At 45.5% G+C, this 22,555-nt stretch overlaps 1 protein-coding gene across 3 annotated transcripts in view; it reads right to left on the reverse strand.

Moving 5' to 3' along the window:
• The window catches only part of OLFML2B (olfactomedin like 2B), a 51,000-nt gene that overhangs the window by 22,857 nt on the left and 5,588 nt on the right, over positions 1 to 22,555 (reverse strand). For all 3 annotated transcript variants that reach the window (XM_055402598.2, XM_055402597.2, XM_055402596.2), the window contains exon 3: positions 22,014 to 22,121. In XM_055402598.2, coding sequence (XP_055258573.2) covers positions 22,014 to 22,121 — 108 coding nt within the window. The remainder of the gene's footprint in view (positions 1 to 22,013; positions 22,122 to 22,555) is intronic.

The following is a 22,555-nucleotide window of genomic DNA, read 5'->3' on the forward strand; positions in this document are numbered from 1 at the left end:
ACTACAAGATATTGAATATAGTTCCCTATGCTGTGCAGTAAATCCTTATTGCTTGTCTATTTCATGTATAGTAGTTTGTGTCTGTTAATACCATATTCCTAATTTATCCCCTTTGCCTCTCCCTTTGGGTAAACATAAGTTTGTTTAATATGTCTGTGAATCTGTTTCTGTTTTTTATATAGATTCCCTTGTATTGTTTTTTAGGTTCTACATATAAGTGATTTCATGTCATACTTGTTTTTGTCTGACTTAGTTTGATATTCTCTAGATGCATCCATGTTGCTGTAAATGGCCACATTCCACCCTTTAAAAATATTTATGCATTTATTTTTGACTGCACTGGGTTTTAGTTGCTGTGGGTGGGCTTTCTCTAGTTGCAGCGAGAGGGGGCTGCTCGAGCTGTGGTGCACGAGCTTCTCACTGCAGCGGCTTCTCCTGTTGCAGAGTATGGGCTCTAGGCACTTGGGCTTCAGTAGGTGTAGTGCACAGGCTTAGTTGCTTTGCAGCATGTGGGATCTTCCCAGACCAGGGATCAAACCCGTGACCTAGCATTGGCAGGTGTATTCTTAACCACTGGACCACCAGGGAAGCCCCTTCACCCATTTTTTATGGCTCCCCAGCATTTAAAAAGAATTATTTACATAGGAAATTGATAGGCTGGCTTTAAACTTTCCTATTCACACATAAAATGTTTCCCTAAATGAACCCTACTTGGTGAATTACCCATGTTCCAGATGTACTTCATACCAGAAAGGACCAAAGCTTCATTTCTATCAATCAATACTGGTAAGTACCTCCTGTGTGTCTAGGGTACAGAAAGAACTCCTCTAATTCCTCTGGTGTTCCTGTCCTGGGATGGGAGGTGGGGGTGGGTTCCGTGGGGGACAACTGCAGTGGGGAGGACAGGGTCCCCACTGCAGGAAAAAGATGACCAACCACGTCAGGTTCTGTAAATGTCACACAGGCGTTCAAAGGGAGGGGTGGACGAGAGGCATCAGAGGCAGCATCCTGGAGAAGGTGAGGCTGAGTGGGATTTGAATCTTGGGCAGCTGTCAACAGACTTAGAGGTGCCCTTTCATCTCTAGTTATTTTTAGAGAAGTTTACTGCACTGAGATCTAATATTGTCCAGCATTTGCCCCCATTCCACGGTTTCCATGAGCGTCTGAATTTTTAGATGTGGCGTTCTCCTTTGGGCCCTGTTTAGGAGGGTGATAGAGGAAGTAACCATGTAAACACAGGACGCAGACACTTTCCATCTTTCTTTGACTGACAGATACAAGACGTGCAAGAGCTCAGACACCGCCAGGCACAGTCTGCAGTCTGGTGAGATGCCGCGCCCGTCCTAGAAGGACGCCACGGTGGCTCAGAGCTAGGGGCGTACAGGCAGACTGCGACACCCAGACACTGTGGCTCCAGCGGCCCTGCGCGGGCGGTCCAGAGGAGCCCACGAGGTGCTTGTTAAAACCAACCAGGCTCCAGACCACTGGCCATGCCATTCTTACAGCATTTCAGCGCACGCCAAATTCTGAGCACTGGAAAGGTTCAGTGTGTTCTGTGGGGCTGACGCCAAGTCGGCCTCCCTAAGTGTCACAGAACTAAGTGTGAGAGCGGAAGCCCTCGAGAGGAGGCTGTTTGAAGAATACCCAGAATGAGTGGGTTTACTGGATGTGTATCGTCCCTGATAAGTGTTATCAGGGTCAGTCAAATGCAGTGGTTAAGAGCATGGATGCTGGAGAAAATCTTCCCGTTTACATTTCAGTAGTGCTACTGCTAGACCGGTTATCCTGGGCCAATTACTTAAGCTCCCTGTGCTTCATTTGTCCATGTGTAAAACGGGGTTAACACTAGCACTCTCCCTGTGGGTTGTAGTGAAGAATCAATTAACATACGTGGAAGTGCATGGGACATACTAAGTGGTTGGTATTTTTCATAGAATGTTACTGTCATGGTCTGTGCACAGGTTGGAAAAGAATTTCCAGACATGAAGCAGAATGAAGGGAGAATAAAGTTCATTAGAGTGGGAGACGCTGTTAGAACAGAGGTTGGCTCAAGAAAGAGCCAATCCCTTTCTTGGGCTGGTAGCCAATTTTTATGGCCTCAAGACAGAAAATTCCTACTGGAAGGCTGGCATTAGGTGATTGGTTAAGATGCTATAGGGTAGGTAATAGGGTGGGAGTTTTACCTACTATGGGGCCAGAAAACTGGCTGGTTTAAATTCAGAGGCTCATGGCAACAATTGCTACGGGACTTGGTCAGTTCCAGAGATTTCTGTCCTGTGACAAAACAGAGGGCTCCACACCTGTGACCTGGTTTAGGGTTCCACAGCTGCTGCTCAAAGAGACCAACAACATAGGCATCACTCCATCACTCAGGAGCTTGTTAGAAATGCACAAGTTCTGTTCTTACTGTAGGATTTGGGTGAAAGGTAGATAGTGATGGGAAGCTTTACATAATCTAAAGTGTGTGTGTGTGTGCATTTACTGAAATACATTTGAGTAAAGCATAAAGATTTGGGGAGACTAACCTGAGCAAGAGTCCCTGAAAAATAAAAGGCAGTTTGATTAAAAACAGAAAGAAAGAAAGAAATGCAGAAGCTCTGACTTGACCCGGACCTGCTGAATTAGAATCTGTGTTTTAACAAGATCCCCAGGCAGTCTGCACACACACTGAAGTTTGAGAAGCACTGTCTTAAATATAGGGAACTTGGGATAGAGCTGATGGCAAGGGGGCCCAAACGTGTCAGAAAGGCTATTTTACAGGAGCCAGGTTCTTCCCGGGGCTGACAGGAAAAGTTCCTGGTGCCTTCATGGGATTCAAGAATTTCTGAGCATCCATGGAGAAGGAAATGGCAACCCACTCCGGTGTTCATGCCTGGAGAATCCCAGGGACGGGGGAGCCTGGTGGGCTGCAGTCCATGGGGTCGCAAAGAGTCGGATACAACTCTGCGGACACAACTGAGTGACTTCACTTTCACTTTTTCACTTTCATAGGCACCTGCAACGAGCAGCACCTATGCGTCTTCTCCTGTAATTCTCACGTCCTGTGATGTGGAGTGAAGCCCCAGAAGGTTCAGGGTTCGATACATTACTTCTTCATTAATGCACTCATGTGTTCAGCCCTGGCACTAAGAGTAAGCCAGAGCAAGGACCCTGCTCTGATGAAGCTCACCTTCCCTGAGGGGGAGTAAGAAAATAAGAAATCAACAAGAAAGCATCAATTAGTAAAAAGTGCAATGAAGAAAGCAAGTCGGGGTGATGTGACAGATGCTGGTTCTGACTCATGGGGAAGGTCAGTGACGTAGCTCTAAGGGACTGAAACCTGTCCACCTCTGCTGCCCAGCATGGCCCCAGAACCCCAGACCCAGTGGTGTGGCCTAAGTAGCTGTATTAGCAAAACAAGAGCTCACACAATTCCTGAACACCTGGACAGAGTCAGCACTGGCCGTCACATTCGCTGTGAGGTAAAGGAAAAATCCCATGGAATTAGCCCCTGCCATCTAGACCTTGGGTTTTCTAGGCCCCTGGAAGACCCCGTTCTCACTGATTTAGAAATGCCCAAGCCACTTTCTGGTTTTAGTGAGGCACCACTGTTCTCGGTTTCCAGAGGCGAGTTTGAGACAGACCTGGCCCTGAGACCCCAGAGAAGCAATAGTTTTTATTTCCCTCCTGGGAACAGCAAAGCCCACAAGCCGCCTGAATAAACACCAGGTTGGCGGTAGCCTCACCCCATCAGCCCGCTGGGCCAAGCCAGCTGGGGTCCCCCAAGGCTGCAGCAGCAGATGCCCCTCCTTAGCCACCCTCCCCAACTCAGGCACCTCTCCCCCGGGGATGCTGGCCTTGCAGGGCTCCCCACTGCTCCCTGGGGTTCTGCCTTCTTCATATCAAGGGTCTTTTGCGGGGTACGTCTCAGGAGGCACCAGGGATGCTGCCTACCCAGGACACTCTCCATCCTGCCCTGGGAGAAGGCTGAACCCCATGACCTCATGCCTCTGGCTCTTCCGCTCTGGGACAGCTGTGACTATGACATTTATGGTGTGTGCAACTTGGCTTGTGGTGCATAGCACTGGCAACGTGGGAGAGGGAGCAGGAAGCGTGCCCGTCGTGCGGGGTAAACACATCCCATCATCCCTGCCAAGGGTCCTGGTGCTGTGAGGAGGGAGAGGAAGAGGGAAGAAGAGTAGGTAGAGAGAAGGCTGGCACAGAAGGCAGGACACAGCCAGACAGGATGACTAAAGTTCAGGGAGCTGTGTCATGGGACTTGGGCCAAAGAACTGAGAGGTATTCCAGAAGAAGTGCCATGTGCTGGGGGCAGGCAGTAGGGCATCGAGGGCGCCTTCTAAGAGCAATCCCACCTTGCCAGATGGGACAGGTGTCCTGCTCTGACCACAGCCAGATGCACAGGTGGCCGAGAGAAGGAAGTGTGCAAACTGGGCAGGTCCGCCGGGAAAAGGGGAACTACGTATAGGTTTCCCTGGAATTGGGGGTACCCCTGGCAGTCAGCCCTGCCTGGGCAGCACAGTTGGTCAGAGGTCAGCTTTAAGGAGCCCTGGAGGGCCAACACAACCAGATGTGTACGCTGGTGCAATGGACGTGGATGGAAGGGCTGTTCAGTGGGTGCAGACGCATCCTGACTTTGTCCAGCTGTGGGACTAGTGTGTGCACGCCTGGGTGAGAGCACGGGGCAGCTTCCGCCAATTGGGACCCGAGGGAAAGACAGCCACAGCCAAGCCTCCATCAGGTCTCTGGTCTTGCTCTCCCGACCAGAAGCAGGGATGAGGTATGGTGGGCAAAGTGCAGGCTCTGGAGACAAGGTATGAAACCCACACCACAGTCACTATGTAACCACATAAGGCAAGGGATGGGACCTCTCCAGGCCCCAGTTTGAGGAGGTCAGAATAATGATACCTGCCTCCAGGCTTGGTTTGGAGAATGAATGAAGAGGGACATGTAGCTCAATGCCAGGCACAAAACAGGGTTGACACGTGGAGCCGAAGGTGGGGTAGGATGGACTCTCGGGATCTTGGTAGCAGATGTGCAGGTAGAAACAGGGAAGGGAGCTAAAGTGTCCTGTGGCTGGGACAGGGAGGAAGGTGAAGACTCAAGGCTGGTGTGGCGTGAAGGACTCCTGGGGAAGGAGACTAAGCAAGGTGCAGCTGGGCCAAAGCATGGCCCCAACTTGCGTAGCAGGCACGTCCAGCCCCCACCTGAGACACAGGGTTCAGATGCACATGGCAAGCTTGAGGGTGAAGGGAGCAGGGTCCGTGTGGGAGGGAAGTGAGACAGTGGAGGGTGGGTCACTGGACCTGGTGGCAGGGCTCGGAGCTCTCGTCAACTCACCCTGCCCCACCTCCTCAGAGGCCTCCAGCACATGACTAGACCAGGTTGCCTGGGACAGCCACCCCTGAAGACAGCTGTCTGCAGCCCCTGGAGGAGAGCTGCAGGGGCAGCGCAGCTAGAAGCAGCCGGTGCTCCAGCTGACGGGACAGCCGGGGCGCCACACAATCCCCGACCACAGCTGGTGGAGACGGTAGGCAGGCCCATGCTGCAGGGGGTGGCCGGCTGACGGGTTCCATTGCTCCCGCAACCAAACAGCTGCTGAGCATTTGGTCCACACCCTATGTGGGGCTAAAATCCACAAACAAAAATAACTTAGACCCAGGCTGTCCTCAAGAAGTTCAGAGCCTGGAAGATAGTCAAACACATAAAGAGCAAGAAGTTCTAGGCCTCTGATGACAAGCACAGCCATGCACTCCCTGACATCGTGGCAGCTCCAAGCTATTCCTAGGTCAGTAGATGTAGGATGGATACTCATACTGTAAACCCCTTTAGCCAAGAAGAAAACCTTTCATGCCACAGTGACAAATTAGATTTGAAGCGTATACAACCCCAGGAGAGGTAATATATTGACCTAAGCCCTTACTAAGATGTGAATTAACATTGGAACTGAAATATATCTTAGAAATCTTCTCTCCAACCCTCTCCCATTTCACAGATGAGGACACTCTGGTCAGGCAGGGTGAGTGACACTCCTTTCCAAGGCCACACTGGAGTGAGAAGGAGAGTGAAATGATTTACAGCAAACCCGTCTGTGAAAGATCAGAAGAGAGTGCACCCGGTGTCTCGATGTGAGTGGAGGGAGGGCAGAAAGGAGAGGCTTGGAGAGAGACAGCTCCCCTAACTCATGGCCTGGTCTGCACAGACAAAAGTTACATTTCCCCATTAGTTGGTAAAGAGATATATCCCCCAGTGTCAGGAACGATCTTTTGATTTTGCCTTCCAGACCAGAAACACAAAGGCCACCAAATCCTTTTGTCTGGGGGGGAAGCCCTCAGCAATGCTTATGCCAACACATTCTGGGGAGAGGGCCAGTTCTGGGTCTGGTAAATCCATTGTAGACTTTCAATCTCACTTGGATGCAACATTATCAGGAGAAAAGCCTTCAGATGACACACAAGGTTCCACAGTGCCATCTGTTTTCATGGATGGGGTTTGCAAACTCCAGCAGGCAGGTGCGAGGGAAAGAGCCACATACATACACTTGGGCAACAGAAATCACACTTTGGAAAACTTGTAGGCTTGCATCTATTTTAAGACCCTAGGCTAGGCACCCACACACATGCAAGAGCACATGTGTAAACAGTCACATCCAAGTAATTATAAATGTCGACAGGTGTCTGGCCACTAAGTGGGGGTGGGGCATTTCTTCACAAAGTTTTGGAGTTTTTATGGGCATGACTTAATTCAACTAAAGCCTTGAAGCTAGAATAAATTATTTTAATGACCTGTCCTTCTGTTTGTCTTTTTCTTTACTTCGAGAATAAATTACTCCTGGAATCAGTATGTGGTACTACAGCTGTACCCCCGCCTCTTGTCCTGCTGCCATCAGAAGGCATTTTTGGGCCTGGGCAGCCTACAAGTCTTTGTATCTCTGAGAGCACTCAGAGCAAAAGTCTTCTGAGCTGAATCTGTGCCACTGAACGAAAAGGGTCATGCAATGAATAGGTGCTGCCTTTGCCTTTGGAAGCTACAGATTTTCCTTCTAGACTTCTAATTCCTATCTCTCTTGGCACTTATACTCTGCGCCTGTGCTCTGCTTAGTCGCTCAGCCATGTCCGACTCTTTGCGACCCCGTGGACTGTAGCCCGCCAGGTTCCTCTCTCCATGGGATTCTCCAGGCAAGAATACTGGAGTGTGCTGCCATTCCCTTCTCCAGGGGATCTTCCCACCCAGGGATCAAAGCCACATCTCTTACATCTTATGCATTGGCAGGCGAGTTCTTTACCACTAGTGCCACCTGGGAAGCCCATATTTGTGCCTACACCCACCTCAACTCCAATACATAACTGCTACTTCCTGCATCCCCTTCCCTAGCCCAGCCATTTTCAAAAAAGGGTCAGTCTGGATCTACCACACTGAAGGTTCTTGGACCACTGACCACCTTAGATGTTCCTTTTACCTGGACCAGTTCTACAGGAATGTCCACGCGGTTTCAGGCCTCTACTACGTGAATAGAAAAGATGTTTTGAGGTGTAAGTTTTTGAAACACAATGACATGGTTATACTAAGATACGTGCTCCAAATTTATAAAAATTAGAAAGTCTGTCAATACCAAGTTTCAGTAAGAATGTGTATGGAGTATGCACACCCTGCTAGAGGTGCCACTTGGGAGAACAGTGTGGCAATAAAGTTGTCCCTTGGTATCTGTAGGAAATTAGTTCTAGGACCCCCGAGAACAGATAAGAGAATCCATTCAAGTCCTGTATAGAAAATGGTGTTGTTGTTCAGTTGCTCAGTTGTGTCAGACTCTTCTTGACCCCATGGACTGAAGCACACCAGGCTTCTCTGTCCTTCACTATCTCCTGGAGTTTGTTCAAACTCTTGTCAATTGAGTTTGTGATGCCATCCAACCATCTCATCCTGTCACCCCCTTTTCCTCCGGCCCTCAATCTTTCCCAGCATCCCAGGATCTTTTCCATCAGCTCTTTGCATCACGTGGATCATAAATATTCCCGCCAAAATTCCAGAAAGCTCCAAAAAACAAACATTGAATTTGCCACATATTGACATAACATTAGATTGTATTAGGTATTGTGAGAAATCAAGAGATGAGCTAAAGCCTATGGTAAGATGTCTGTGGGTTTTATGCAAATACTACACCATTTTATTCATTGGAAGGACTGATGCTGAAGCTGAAGCTCCAATATTTTGGCCACAGTGGGTTGCATCTACTGATGCAAAACATATGGATGCGGAAGGCCAATCGTATCCCTTAAAATTGGTGATAAGCGTGACAGCCCAGTCGTTTCATTCTGACTGACATATCATTAAGAAATGTATGCATGTATGGGATGGGTTTTTAGAGGGGTGCTCCTGGGGCTGCTATGAATTACAAAATAACACCCATATTCACCACCAGTAGGCAAGATCAGCAAATTGTGGTATAATCTCACACCAGAATACTACACAGGAATGAAAATGAATGAACTACAAGCCATAGAATTGACATAAAAACTTTAAGTTGAATGAAAGAAACCCAACACACATACACACATACTTCTGTAGGATTCTATTTAAAGTTAAAAAACAAACAAAACTATTGTATTTAGGGATGTATCTTTAGGTGATGAAACTGTAAAGAAAAGTGAAAAAGATGATTAACAAAGTTAAGGATAGAGGTTCCTTTCAGGGATCAGATGTATTAGGCTGGGGTAAAAAGAACTGAGGTTTTGCACTGTTGAAATTTGCCATTTGATATTGGAATATATTCTAAATAAATATGGTCATGTTATACCTCATTTTAATGTGCATTTCTTGCTTTATGTTTTTCTGGTTGACATTACTTGCTATTTTATATTTACCTTAGACTATGGAAATGAAATTGGACAGAAAGCAAATTTGAGCAATTTTTTTATTTGAGTTCAAAAATGGGTTGCAAAGTGGCAAGCCATCTTGCAACACTAACCACGCATCTAGTCCAGGAACTGCTAATGAACACACAGTGTGGTGGTGTACCGTGCAAGAAGTTTTGCAAGAGTTGAGAGCCTTGAAGCTGAGAAGCACAGTGGCTGGACATAAGAAGTTGACAGTGACAACTCAGAGCCATCATTGAACCTAATCCTCTTACAACTACATGAGAAGTTGGCAAAGAACTCAAAGTCAGCCATTCTACAGTAGTTTGGCATTTGAAACAAACTGCAAAGGTGAAAAAGCTCAGTAAGTGGGTGCCTCATGAGCTGTCCGGAAATTTTTAAAAATCGTCATTTTGAAGTGCTCTCTTTTCTTATGCTATGCAACAACAACAAACTATTTCTCAATTGGATTGTGATGTGTGATGGAAAGTGGATTGTATATGATAACCAGCTCAGTGGTTGGACTGAGAAGCTCCAAAGCCCTTCTCAAAGCCAAACTTGCACCAAAAAAGGTCATGGTCACTGTTTGGGTGTCTGCTGCCAGTCTGATCCACTACAATTTTCTGAATCCTGGTGAAACCATTCCATCTGAGAAGTACGCTCAGCAGATCAATGAGATGCAACAAAAACTGCAACGTCTGCAGCCTGCATCAGTCAGCAGAAAGGGCCCAATTCTTCTCCACGACAATGCCCACCACACATTGCACAACCAACACTTCATAAGTTGAATGAATTGGGCTACCAAGTTTTGCCATATCCACCATGTTCACCTGACCTCTTGCCAACCCACTACTACCTTTTCAAGCATCTTGACAACTTTTTGGAAGGAAAATGTTTCCACAGCCAGCAGGATGCAGAAAATGCTTTCCAAGAGTTCGTTGAATCCCAAAGCATGGATTTTTATGCTACAGGAATAATCAAACATTTCTCATTGGCAAAAATGTGTTGATTGTAATGGTTCCTATTTTTTATTAATAAAGCTGTGTTTGAGCCTAGTTAAAATGATTTGAAATTCAGGGCCCAAAAATGTAATTACATTTGCACCAAACCAGTAAGTGGGAAGAGGGCATGTGGGGAGCTTTTGGGGTGTTGCTGCTAAGCTGCTAAGTCGCGTCAGTCATGTCCGACTCTGTACGGCCCCATAGACAGCAGCCCAACAGGCTCCCCTGTCCCTGGGATTCTCCAGGCAAGAATCCTGGAGTGGGTTGCCATTTCCTTCTCCAATGTATGAAGGTGAAAAGTGAAAGTGAAGTCGCTCAGTTGTGTCCAACTCTTAGCGACCCCATGGACTATAGCCTACCAGGCTCTTCCGTCCATGGGATTCTCCAGGCAAGTTTTGGGTGTTAGCATTGCTTTCTTTCTTGAGCTGGGTGGTGGCTGCATGGGTATTTGCTTTATAATGATTTGCTGGGCTGTACATTCATTGTTTATGCACTTTCCTATGCACGTGCTATTTTTCACCATTTAAAACACAAGCTCAACCTAAATCACGCCACCAAGCAGAGCTCTCAGAGCTCACTTTACCAAGAGGTGAGATTCTCAACAGTTCAGATTCCATTTCTCTCTCCTTCCTTCCTCTTTCATCTGCAAATGGAGTTTCCATTCTTAAATCCTCCTACAGAGCCGAGGTAGATGTACACACGTGTATGTGCCTGCTTCTTCTGCCAAGTTCTGATCTTACTCTGGGCAAAATGCCCCTCCATTTGACCCCTTTCATCTGGTCTGACCTCCAAAGAACTCTCCTTGGGATTTAAGAATATCCAAAGACCAAGAGCAGAGGTTCAATTCCATTCCTCCTGCAGAGTCAGGCTGGAGAAGGAGTGTTTTTTCCATTTACCCAACATTCTGCCGTTTCAATGTACGCAGACTGCAGACAGAGTTGGCCAGCAGGAGCCAGGAGATGAGTGGCCAGACCCAAAGGCAAGAGACTCTGGTCTGTGGGCCCGAGGCCCAGGCCCATCATTATTCACTGTCACACCAAAGCACCTCGTCATCTTGGGCTGCCTGTTGGGGAAACTTTCACTGGATGAGACCTTCCCTAACTCAACTTTAATCCTATTTAACAGGATTTATGGGTTATGGCCATAGTTCTGCCTAGAAATTCCCTTGGAAGGACTATTGCTATAAGTTCTGGTTAGGAAAAATTGACTCTCCCAGGGCAACTAGCAATGATTTGAACAAGCTTATAAGGTTTATTAGAAAGAGCCTGGACAAGGAACCAGAAGACCTGAGCTCCAGCCTATTCTTTCCCAGCACTGTGTCTGCAGGAAAGCCATTTAATTTCCTTTGGTCTCATGCTTGTCCAGCTCATAGGAACAAAGAATCTAAATGTAAATGGGATGCTTTAAAACTGCTGCTGCTGCTAAGTCGCTTCAGTCATGTCCAACTCCTCGTGACCCCATGGCCCACTAGGCTCCGCTGTCCATGGGATTCTCCAGGCAAGAATACTGGAGTGGGTTGCCATGCCCTCCTCCAGGGGATTTTCCTGACCCAGGGACTGAACCCATGTCTCCTGCAGTTCCTGCATTGCAGGCAGATCCTTTACCACTGAGCCCCCAGGGAAGACATTAAATAAAACCACTGCTGCTGCTAAGTCGCTTCCTTCGTGTCCGACTCTGTGCGACCCCATAGACGGCACCCCAACAGGCTCCCCCGTCCCTGGGATTCTCCAGGCCAGAACCCTGGAGTAAAACCACTAATGCTATACAAATATAAGGGATGATGATGATGATGATTATAAAGGTTCCAGTTCTTGCCACTAAACATTCCATAGTTCTGAAAAAGAGATAGCTCTCATCAATGTAACTATAGTTAGTTTTGGCAAAAACCCAGTGATTGTGTGACTGTTCAGAAGATAGATACTGCTGCGTAGCGGCATTGCACCAAATTCACCCACAGCCCCATCCTTTGCCAGCAGAGAGGACTCAGCTGCTAGACAAGGCTGGAAACAGATTATAGCCCTTCAACAAAGCTCAGCCCACTGGCCTTCTCAGAGGCTGAGTGCCTGACCTTGGCCTCATGAACACTGTGTTCTACCCCCAGAACTATCCTTCCCAGGCTGTGTTCTCCAAAGAGAATGAAAAGCATGTGGCTGCCAAGGTCAGGTAAAAGCAGAAGAGGCTGTCACTGCTACTCCTGCACATTTGGATGGTTCTGGAAGCAACAGTTAGAACTGGACATGGAACAACAGACTGGTTCCAAATAGGAAAAGGAGTACGTCAAGGCTGTATATTGTCACCCTGCTTATTTAATTTATATGCAGAGTACATCATGACGAATGCTGGGCTGGAAGAAGCACAAGCTGGAGTCAAGATTGCCGGGAGAAATATCAATAACATCAGATATGCAGATGACACCACCCTTACGGCAGAAAGTGAAGAGGAACTCAAAAGCCTCTTAATGAAGGTCTTGAAAGAGGAGAGTGAAAAGTTTGGCTTGAAGCTGAACATTCAGAAAACAAAGATCATGGCATCTGGTCCCATCACTTCATGGGAAATAGATGGAAAAACAGTGGAAACAGTGTCAGACTTTATTTTTGGGGGCTCCAAAATCACTGCAGATGCTGACTGCAGCCAGGAAATTAAAAGACACTCCTTGGAAGGAAAGTTATGACCAACCTAGATAGCATATTAAAAAGCAGAGACATTACTTTGCCAACCAAGGTCTGTCTAGTCAAGGCTATGGTTTTTCCCATGGTCATGTATGGATGTGAGAGTTGGACTGTGAAGAAAGCTGCTTTTGAACTGTGGTGCTGGAGAAGACTCTTGAGAGTCCCTTGTACTGCAAGGAGATCCAACCAGTCCATTCTAAGGGAGATCGATCCTGGGTGTTCACTGGAAGGACTGATGCTAAAGCTGAAACTGCAATACTTTGGCCACCTCATGCGATGAGTTGACTCACTGGAAAAGACTCTGATGCTGGGAAGGATTGGGGGTGGGAGGAGACAGGGACGACAGAGAATGAGATGGCTGGATGGCATCACCGACTCGATGGACATGAGTTTGAGTGAACTCCGGGAGTTGGTGATGGCCAGGGAGGCCTGGCGTGCTGTGATTCATGGGGTCGCAAAGAGTCGGACACGATTGAGCAACTGAACTGAACTGAACTGAACTGAGGGGCCAAGAGAAAGAGAGGTACTTTTCAATTTCGAAGGTCCAATTGGACCCTGGTCTAATTCCTTTTGCACCCATTTGAAAGAATCAGAAGGTGGTTCTAAAAAGGAGAAAGACTCCCAAGCCTGCATGAAGTCCATTGGGAGTAGGATGGTGTGACCATTCCTAATCCCATCAGTCTAGCTATTACTATCAGGAAAGGAAAGACTCAAGACACCAAGTAGCCTGATTTTCGTAGGGAGCCCCTCCAGGAGGAGTGGGTGATACGAGTAGACTGGCAAGATCCTATTGGCTACCTTGGCCTGCCTCCAAGTTTGGGCTCCAGGACCCTGACCCCACTCATTAGACCTCACAACTGAAGTGACTATGGACCTACCAACCCTCCCAGAGCAAACAGCCATGTTCAGACAGCACTTCAATCCAGCACTGAGAGAGTTAAGGTTACGGGTAGTTGAGAAGGCTCTGGTGTTCTCTTTTTTAAAATTTTTTAATTGGAGGATAATCGCTTTACAATGTTGTGCTGGTTTCTGCTATACAGCAACATGAAGCAGCCGTAAGCATACATGCATACCTTCGCTCTTGTGCCTCCCTCCCACCCCTATGCCCACCCTACTCCTCTAGGTCATCACAGAGTACTGGGCGAAGCTCCCTGTGTTATACAGCAGCGTCCCATCAGTTATCTGTTTTATACATCAGTTCAGTTCAGTCACTCAGTCGTGTACGACTCTTTGCGACCCCATGAACTGCAGCACACCAGGCCTCCCTGTCCATCACCAACTCCCGGAGTCCACCCAAACACATGTCCATTGAGTCGGTGATGCCATCCAACGATCTCATCCTCTGTCGTCCCCTTCTCCTCCTGCCCTCAATCTTTCCTAGCATCAGGGTCTTTTCAAATGAGTCAGCTCTTCGCATCAGGTGGCCAAACTATTGGAGCTTCAGCTTCAACAATGGTCCTTCCAATGAACACCCAGGACTGATCTCCTTTAGGATGGAATCCTTTAGGTTGGATCTCCTTACACTCCAAAGGACTCTCAAGAGTCTTCTCCAACACCACAGTTCAAAAGCATCAATTCTTCTGCACTCAGCTTTCTTTATACTCCAACTCACATCTATACATGACTACTGGAAAAAACATAGCCTTGATGGACCTTTGTTGACAAAGTAATGTCTCTGCTTTTTAATATGCTGTCTAGGTTTCCTTCCAAGGAGCAAGCATCTTTTAATTTCATGGCTGCAATCGCCATTTGCAGTGATTTAGGAGCCCTCAAAAATAAAGTTAGCCACTGTTTCCCAATCTATTTGCCATGAAGTGACAGGACCAGATGCCATGATCTTAGTTTTCTGAATGTTGAGCTTTAAGCCAGCTCTTTCATTCTCCTCTTTCACTTTCATCAAGAGACTCTTTAGTTCTTCACTTTCTGCCATAAGGGTGGTGTCATATGCATATCTGAGGTTATTGATATTTCTCCCAGCAATCTTGATTCCAGCTTGCTTCTTCCAGCCCAGCGTTTCTCATGATGTACTCTGCATATAAGTTAAATAAGCAGGGTGACAATATACAGCCTTGACGTACTCCTTTTCCTATTTGGAACCAGTCTGTTGTTCCATGTCCAGTTCTAACAGTTGCTTCCTGACCTGCATACAGGTTTCTCAAGAGGCAGGTCAGGTGGTCTGGTATTCCCATCGCTTTCAGAATTTTCCAGTTTATTGTGATCCATACAGTCAAAGGCTTTGGCATAGTCAATAAAACAGAAATAGATGTTTTTCTGGAATTCTCTTGCTTTTGCGATGATCCAGCAGATGTTGGCAATTTGATCTCTGGTTCCTGTCTTTTCTAAAATCAGCTTGAACATCTGGACGTTCATGGTTCACGTATTGATGAAGCCTGGCTTGGAGAATTTTGAGCATGACTTTACTAGCGTGTGAGATGAGTGCAATTGTGCGGTAATTTGAGCATCCTTTGTCATTGCCATTCTTTGAGACTGGAATGAAAACTGACATTTTCCAGTCCTGTGGCCCCTGCTGAGTTTTCCAAATTTGCTGACATAGTGAGTGCAGCACTTTCACATCATCATGTTTGAGGGTTTGAGATAGCTCAACTGGAATTCCATCACCTCCACTAGCTTTGTTCATAGTGACGCTTCCTAAGGCCCACTTGACTTCACATTCCAGGATGTCTGGCTCTAGGTGAGTGACCACATGATCGTGATTATCTGGGTCATGAAGATCTTTTTTGTAGAGTTCTTCTGTGTATTCTTGCCATCTCTTCTTAATATCTTCTGCTTCTGTTAGGTCCATACCATTTCTGTCCTTTATTGAGCCCATCATTGCATGAAATGTTCCCTTGGTATCTCTAATTTTCTTGAAGAGATCTCGAGTCTTTCCCATTCTGTTGTTTTCCTCTATTTCTTTGCTTTATCGCTGAGGAAGGCTTTCTTATCTCTCCTTGCTATTCTTTGGAATTCTGCATTCAAATGGGAATATCTTTCCTTTTCCCCTTTGCTTTTCGATTCTCTTCTTTTCACAGCTGGCCTCCTCAGACAGCCATTTTGCTTTTTTGCATTTCTTTTCCATGGGGATGGTCTTGGTCCCTGTCTCCTGTACAATGTCATGAACCTCTGTCCATATTTCATCAGGCACTCTATCTGTCAGATCTAGTCCCTTAAATCTATTTCTCACTTCCACTGTATAATCATAAGGGATTTGATTTAGGTCACACTTGAATGGTCTAGTGGTTTTCCCTACTTTCTTCAATTTAAGTCTGAATTTGGCAATAAGGAGTTCATGATCTGAGCCACAGTCAGCTCCTGGTCTTGTTTTTGCTAACTGTATAGAGCTTCTCCATCTTTGGCTGCAAAGAATATAATCAATCTGATTTCGGTGTTGACCACCTGGTGATGTCCATGTGTGGAGTCTTCTTTTGTGTTGTTGGAAGAGGGTGTTTGCTATGACCAGTGCGTTCTCTTGACAAAACTCTATTAGCCTTTGCCCTGCTTCATTCTGTGCTCCAAGGCCAAATTTGCCTGTTACTCCAGGTGTTTCTTGACTTCCTTCTTTTGCATTCCAGTCCCCTATAATGAAAAGGACATCTTTTGGGTGTTAGTTCTAAAAGGTCTTGCTGGTCTTCATAGAACCATTCAAATCAGCTTCTTCAGAATTACTGTTTGGGGCAATGACTTGGATTACTGTGACACTGAATGGTTTACCTTGGAAACAAACAGAGATCATTTTGTCATTTTTTAGATTGCATCCAAGCTCTGCATTTCGGACTCTTCTTACACGTGGTAGTGTCTCTTTATCAATGCTACAACTCTCGATGTGTTCCACCTTCTCCTTCACATGTTCACAAGTCTGTCCTTTACATCTGTGTCTCTATCCCTGCCTTGCAAATAGGTTCATCTGTACCTTTTTTCTATATTCCATATATATGCATTAATATGGAATATTTGTTTTTCTCTTTCTGATTTATTTCACTCTGTATTAGGTTCTATTTTCATCCACCTCATTACAACTGACTCAAATTTGTTTATTTTTATGGCTGAGAAATATTCCCTTGTATAAATGTACCACAATTTCTTTGTCCGTTCATCTGTCAATGGACATTGAAGTTGCTTCCATGTCTTGACTATTGTAAATGTTCAATAGAAATGAACATTGGGATACATGTATCTTTTTGAATTATGGTTTTCTCAGGGTACATGCCCAGCAGTGGGCTTGCTGGGTCATATGGTAGTGTTATTCCTAGGTTTTTAAGGAATCTCCGTATTGTTCTCCACAGTGGCTGTATCAATTTACACTCCCATCAACAGTACAGGAGGGTTCCCTTTTCTCCACATTCTCTCCAGCATTTATTGTTTGTAGATTTTTTTAATGATGGTCATTCTAACGGATATGCGGTGATACCTCATTGTAGTCTTGATTTTCATTTCTCTAATAATCAGTGATCTTAAGCATCTTTTCATGTGTTTGTTGGCCATCTGTATGTGGTGTTCTCTTTCTGCGAACATTTTTAGGAGTGTAAGGAGTGTGCTGAAATCAATCCTTGAAACCATAACGTTTCATCATCCTTGTCCCAGTTCTCCTTGTGTTCTCTTTCTGCGAACATTTTTAGGAGTGTAAGGAGTGTGCTGAAATCAATCCTTGAAACCATAACGTTTCATCATCCTTGTCCCAGTTCTCCTGGCAAAGCAACAGAGGGATATTTGCCCCCACTCTCTCACTGGTCATAACCTGAGTACTTTGTTTAATTTTTAACCATTTCAAAGTATTTATGAAATGAGTAGTTCAACTTTTATCCCCTCAGCAAACACACAAAGTAGGCAGCGGACCTTTCCCACTTCACAGATGGAAAAACTGAAATAAGGCTGTGTGGGAGTGGCAAACAAAGAGTAATTCACTGTCCTGACTCCTGGTCCAGCGGCTCTTTTTGTCCCCCTGAAGGGCCTTACTTACACCTTCTCACTTACATCTGCTATCCCAACTAATCACCCTTCAGGGAACCTCAGCTTCTCCATGCTGCTGCTGCTGCTAATTCGCCTCAGTCGTGTCCGACTCTGTATGGCTCCATAGACGGCAGCCCAGCAGGTTCCCCTGTCCCTGGGAGTCTCCAGGCAAGAACACTGGAGTGGGTTGCCATTTCCTTCTCCAGTCCATGAAAGTGAAAAGTGAAAGTGAAGTCATTCAGTCGTGTCCGACTCTTAGCCACCCCATGGATTGTAGCCCAATAGGCTCCTCTGTCCATGAGATTTTCCAGGCAAGAGTACTGGAGTGAGTTGCCATTGCCTTCTCCAAGCGTCTCCATGTTCAGATAAGTTCAGTTCAGTCGCTCAGTCGTGTCCAACTCTTTGCGACCCCATGAATCACAGCACGCCAGGCCTCCCTGGCCATCACCAACTCCCGGAGTTTACTCAAACTCACGTCCACAGAGTCGGTGATGCCATCTTGCCATCTCATTCTTTGTCGTCCCCTTCTCCACCCGCCCCCAATCCTTCCCAGCATCAGAGTCTTTTCCAGTGAGTCAACTCGTCGCATGAGGTGGCCAAAGTATTGCAGTTTCAGCTTTAGCATCAGTCCTTCCAATGAACACCCAGGAGTGATCTCCTTTAGAATGGACTGGTTGGATCTCCTTGCTGTCCAAGGGACTCTCAAGAGTCTTCTCCAACACCACAGTTCAAAAGCATCAATTCTTCGGTGATCAGCTTTCTTCACAGTCCAACTCTCACATCCATACATGACCACGGGAAAAACCATAGCCTTGACTAGATGGACCTTGTTTGGCAAAGTAATGTCTCTGCTTTTTAATATACTATCTAGGTTGGTCAGAACTTTCCTTCCAAGGAGTAAGCGTCTTTTAATTTCATGGCTGCAATCAGCATCCACAATGATTTTGGAGCCCCAAAAAATAAAGTCTGACACTGTTTCCACTGTTTTTCCATCTATTTCCCATGAAGTGATGGGACCAGATGCCATGATCTTTGTTTTCTGAATGTTGAGCTTCAAGCCAACCTTTTCTCGTTCACTTTCATCAAGAGGCTTTTGAGTTCCTCTTCACTTTCTGCCATAAGGGTGGTGTCATCTGCATATCTGAGGTTATTGATATTTCTCCCAGCAATCTTGATTCCAGCTTGTGCTTCTTCCAGCCCAGCGTTCCTCATGATGTACTCTGCATATAAGTTAGATAAGCAAGTGACAATATACAGCCTTGACGTACTCCTTTTTCTATTTGGAACCAGTCTGTTGTTCCATGTACAGTTCTGACTGTTGCTTCCTGACCTGCATACAGGTTTCTCAAGAGGCAGGTCAGGTGGTCTGGGATTCCAATCTCTTTTAGAATTTTCCACAGTTTATTGTGATCCACACAGTCAAAGGCTTTGGCATAGTCAATGAAGTAGAAATAGATGTTTTTCTGGAACTCTCTTGCTTTCTCCATGATCCAGCGGATGTTGGCAATTTGATCTCTGGTGCCTTTGCCTTTTCTAAAACCTGCTTGAACATCTGGGAGTTCCCCAGGTCGGTAGGTGCCCAGTATGCTACTGGAGATCAGTGGAGAAATAACTCTAGAAGGAATGAAGGGATGGAGCCAAAGCAAAATCAATACCCAGTTGTGGATGTGACTGGTGATAGAAGCAAGGTCCAATGCTGTAAAGAGCAATATTGCATAGGAACCTGGAGTGTTAGGTCCATGAATCAAGGCAAATTGGAAGTGGTCAAAAAGGAGATGGCAAGAGTGAACATAGACATTCTAGGAATCAATGAACTAAAATGGATTGGAATGGGTGAATTTAACTCAGATGACCATTATATTTACTACTGTGGGCAGGAGTCCCTTAGAAGAAATGGAGTAGCCATTATGGTCAACAAAAGAGTCCGAAATGAAGTACTTGGATGCAATCTTAAAAACGACAGAATGATTTCTGTTCGTTTCCAAGGCAAACCATTCAATATTACAGTAATCCAGGCCTATGTCCCAACCAGTAATGCTGAAGAAGCCGAAGTTGAAAGGTTCTATGAAGACCTGAAAGACCTTTTAGAACTAATACCCCAAAAAGATGTCCTTTTCATTATAGGGGACTGAAATGCAAAAGTAGGAAGTCAAGAAACACCTGGAGTAACAGGCAAATTTGACCTTGGAGCACAGAATGAAGCAGGGCAAAGGCTAATAGAGTTTTGTCAAGAGAACGCACTGGTCATAGCAAACACCCTCTTCCAACAACACAAGAGAAGACTCTACACATGGACATCACCAGATGGTCAACACCGAAATCAGATTGATTATATTCTTTGCAGCCAAAGATGGAGAAACTGTATGCAGTCAGCAAAAACAAGACCAGGAGCTGACTGTGGCTCAGATCATGAACTCCTTATTGCCAAATTCAGACTTAAATTGAAGAAAGTGGGGAAAACCACGAGACCATGCAGATATGACCTAAATCAAATCCCTTATGATTATACAGTGGAAGTGAGAAGTAGATTTAAGCGAATAGATCTGATAGATAGAGTGCCTGATGAACTCTGGACGGAGGTTCGTGACATTGCACAGGAGACAGGGACCAAGACCATCCCCATGGAAAAGAAATGCAAAAAAGCAAAATGGCTGTCTGAGGAGGCCTTACAAAGAGCTGTGAAAAGAAGAGAAGCGAAAAGCAAAGGGGAAAAGGAAAGATATAAGCATCTGAATGCAGAGTTCCAAAGAATAGCAAGGAGAGATAAGAAAGCCTTCCTCAGCGATCAATGCAAAGAAATAGAGGAAAACAACAGAATAGGAAAAACAAGAGATCTCTTCAAGAAAATTAGAGATTCCAAGGGAACATTTCATGCAAAGATGGGCTCGATAAAGGACAGAAATGGTATGGACCTAACAGAAGCAGAAGATATTAAGAAGAGGTGGCAAGAATACACAGAAGAACTGTACAAAATAGATCTTCACGACCAAGATAATCACGATAACGTGATCACTCACCTGGAGCCAGACATCCTGGAATGTGAAGTCAATTGGGCCTTAGAAAGCATCACTACGAACAAAGCTAGTGGAGGTGATAGAATTCCAGTTGAGCTATTTCAAATCTTGAAAGATGATGCTGTGAAAGTGCTGCACTCAATATGTCAGCAAATTTGTAAAACTCAGCAGTGGCCACAGGACTGGAAAAGGTCAGTCTTCATTCCAATCCCAAAGAAAGGCAATGCCAAAAAATGCTCAAACTACCGCACAATTGTACTGATCTCACACACTAGTAAAGTCATGCCTCTCCATGAGAGACTCCCAAAAGCCCATTTTTTCATGAGGAATAATAACATATTTACAGTCATCTCATTATTAAATTTACCTTACATTAACATTCTAAAAATTAAATAGTTTTCTACTTGAAGTAGCGGCTCTTTGAGCCACTGCTTCAAGAATTCATTTAAGAACTGGATGTCAGTCAATAAACTTCTCATCAATCAGGCTGAACGATGATCATTCCTTTTCTGATAATTACATGATTGCTTATTTACATGTTGAAGCATTACAAGAACAAATCAATGTCAACATTACAGACTTCAATCTCCCATTAGCTGTGAAAACCATAGCTCCAGCTGTGCATCTCTCTAGAACTCATACAATGCATAAAAATGCGTCATACAAATGCGTCATAGAAATGCATCTCTGTCTATGGACATTACATTACTAGTCTACTTTTCTTGGGGGTGAGCAGCCTGAATGGTTTCCAATAAGGGGTACTATTTATTAGTAAACACTTTATGTCTTTTTTTTTCTAAAATGGATTTGAAATGGATTACTCTCCCTCCTCTCTGACACACACAGAGACATGCACCAGAATAGTTTCTTTAAAAAGGAAATTAATAACCATATACCCAGAAGAGAGATGACTCCACCTTAAAATATGAAGATGCTTATTGTACTTTATACATTTTATTCAGCTCTGAGTTCCCTTGAAGTCAAGGAGAAAGTAGATAAACATTGTTTGCTGCTGCTGCTGCTAAGTCACTTCAGTCATGTCCGACCCTGTGCGACCCCATAGGAGGCAGCCCACCAGGCTCCCCTGTCCCTGGGACTTTCCAGGCAAGAACACTGGCGTGGGTTGCCATTTCCTGCTCCAATGCGTGAAACTGAAAAATGAAAGTGAAGTCACTCAGCCGTGTCCGACTCTTCGTGACCCCATGGACTGCAGCCTACCAGGCTCCTCCGTCCATTGGATTGTCCAGGCAAGAGTACTGGAGTGGGTTGCCATTGCCTTCTCCATACATTGTTTAGTGGTTCTTATATATGGAAAAAAGAAGGTATTTACATTTATATTTCACTATTTCTTTTTATCACCAGCAATTTGGCATGATTTTGGATGAGTGTTTTATGTATATTTTTTTTCTTTCCAAAGAATAAAGAGTTAAATATAACCAGGGTACATGCTTTCTGAAAAAAGGCTATGGTTGACTTTGATACCCGTTGAGGTTTGATCAAGAGAAAGAGATAGAAATCCAGAATCTCCCTTACCTCCTCCAGTCTGTCCACTCGCCCCACCAGTTTGGTGGTGACTGAATGCAGCTTCAGGAGATCCAAGCCATAGAAAGCACCTTCCAGCATGTCTACAATGGCGGAGAGCTACGGAACAAGGGCAGGCGTCAGTCCAAGGCTGCTGCAGGCAGACCGAGAGGGAGGCGTTTCCGTGCTGGCGGCTGCACAGGGACACCACTAGGAATTGAGAGGCGGCCCTCAGAAACCGGCACTTGTGTGGGTGGACAGGCAGATCCAATGGCGTAGGTGTATTCTGTCTACTGGAGTACATGGTTAAGAAGATAGGAGACTCCTACAAGTCAACTGAGGTCTGAATAGCTTCACCAAACTGTTTATACTTCCTTTATTGAGTCTATTGGTTGGATGCATGTCTGTCTTTCCTACTAGACTGTGAGCTCCTTGAAAGCAGTGCTATGTCATCTTCATCCCTGATTCCCCATGATACCTTGGCCAATAACAAGTGATATATAAACACTCAACAAAGTGGCTTATTAACATCCGTGCCTTGAGGATATGCTTCT

This window comes from Moschus berezovskii, chromosome 4, assembly GCF_049115385.1.
Source record: "Moschus berezovskii isolate FMDL1 chromosome 4, NW_MosBer_1.0, whole genome shotgun sequence".
NCBI classification, from domain to species: domain Eukaryota; kingdom Metazoa; phylum Chordata; class Mammalia; order Artiodactyla; family Moschidae; genus Moschus; species Moschus berezovskii.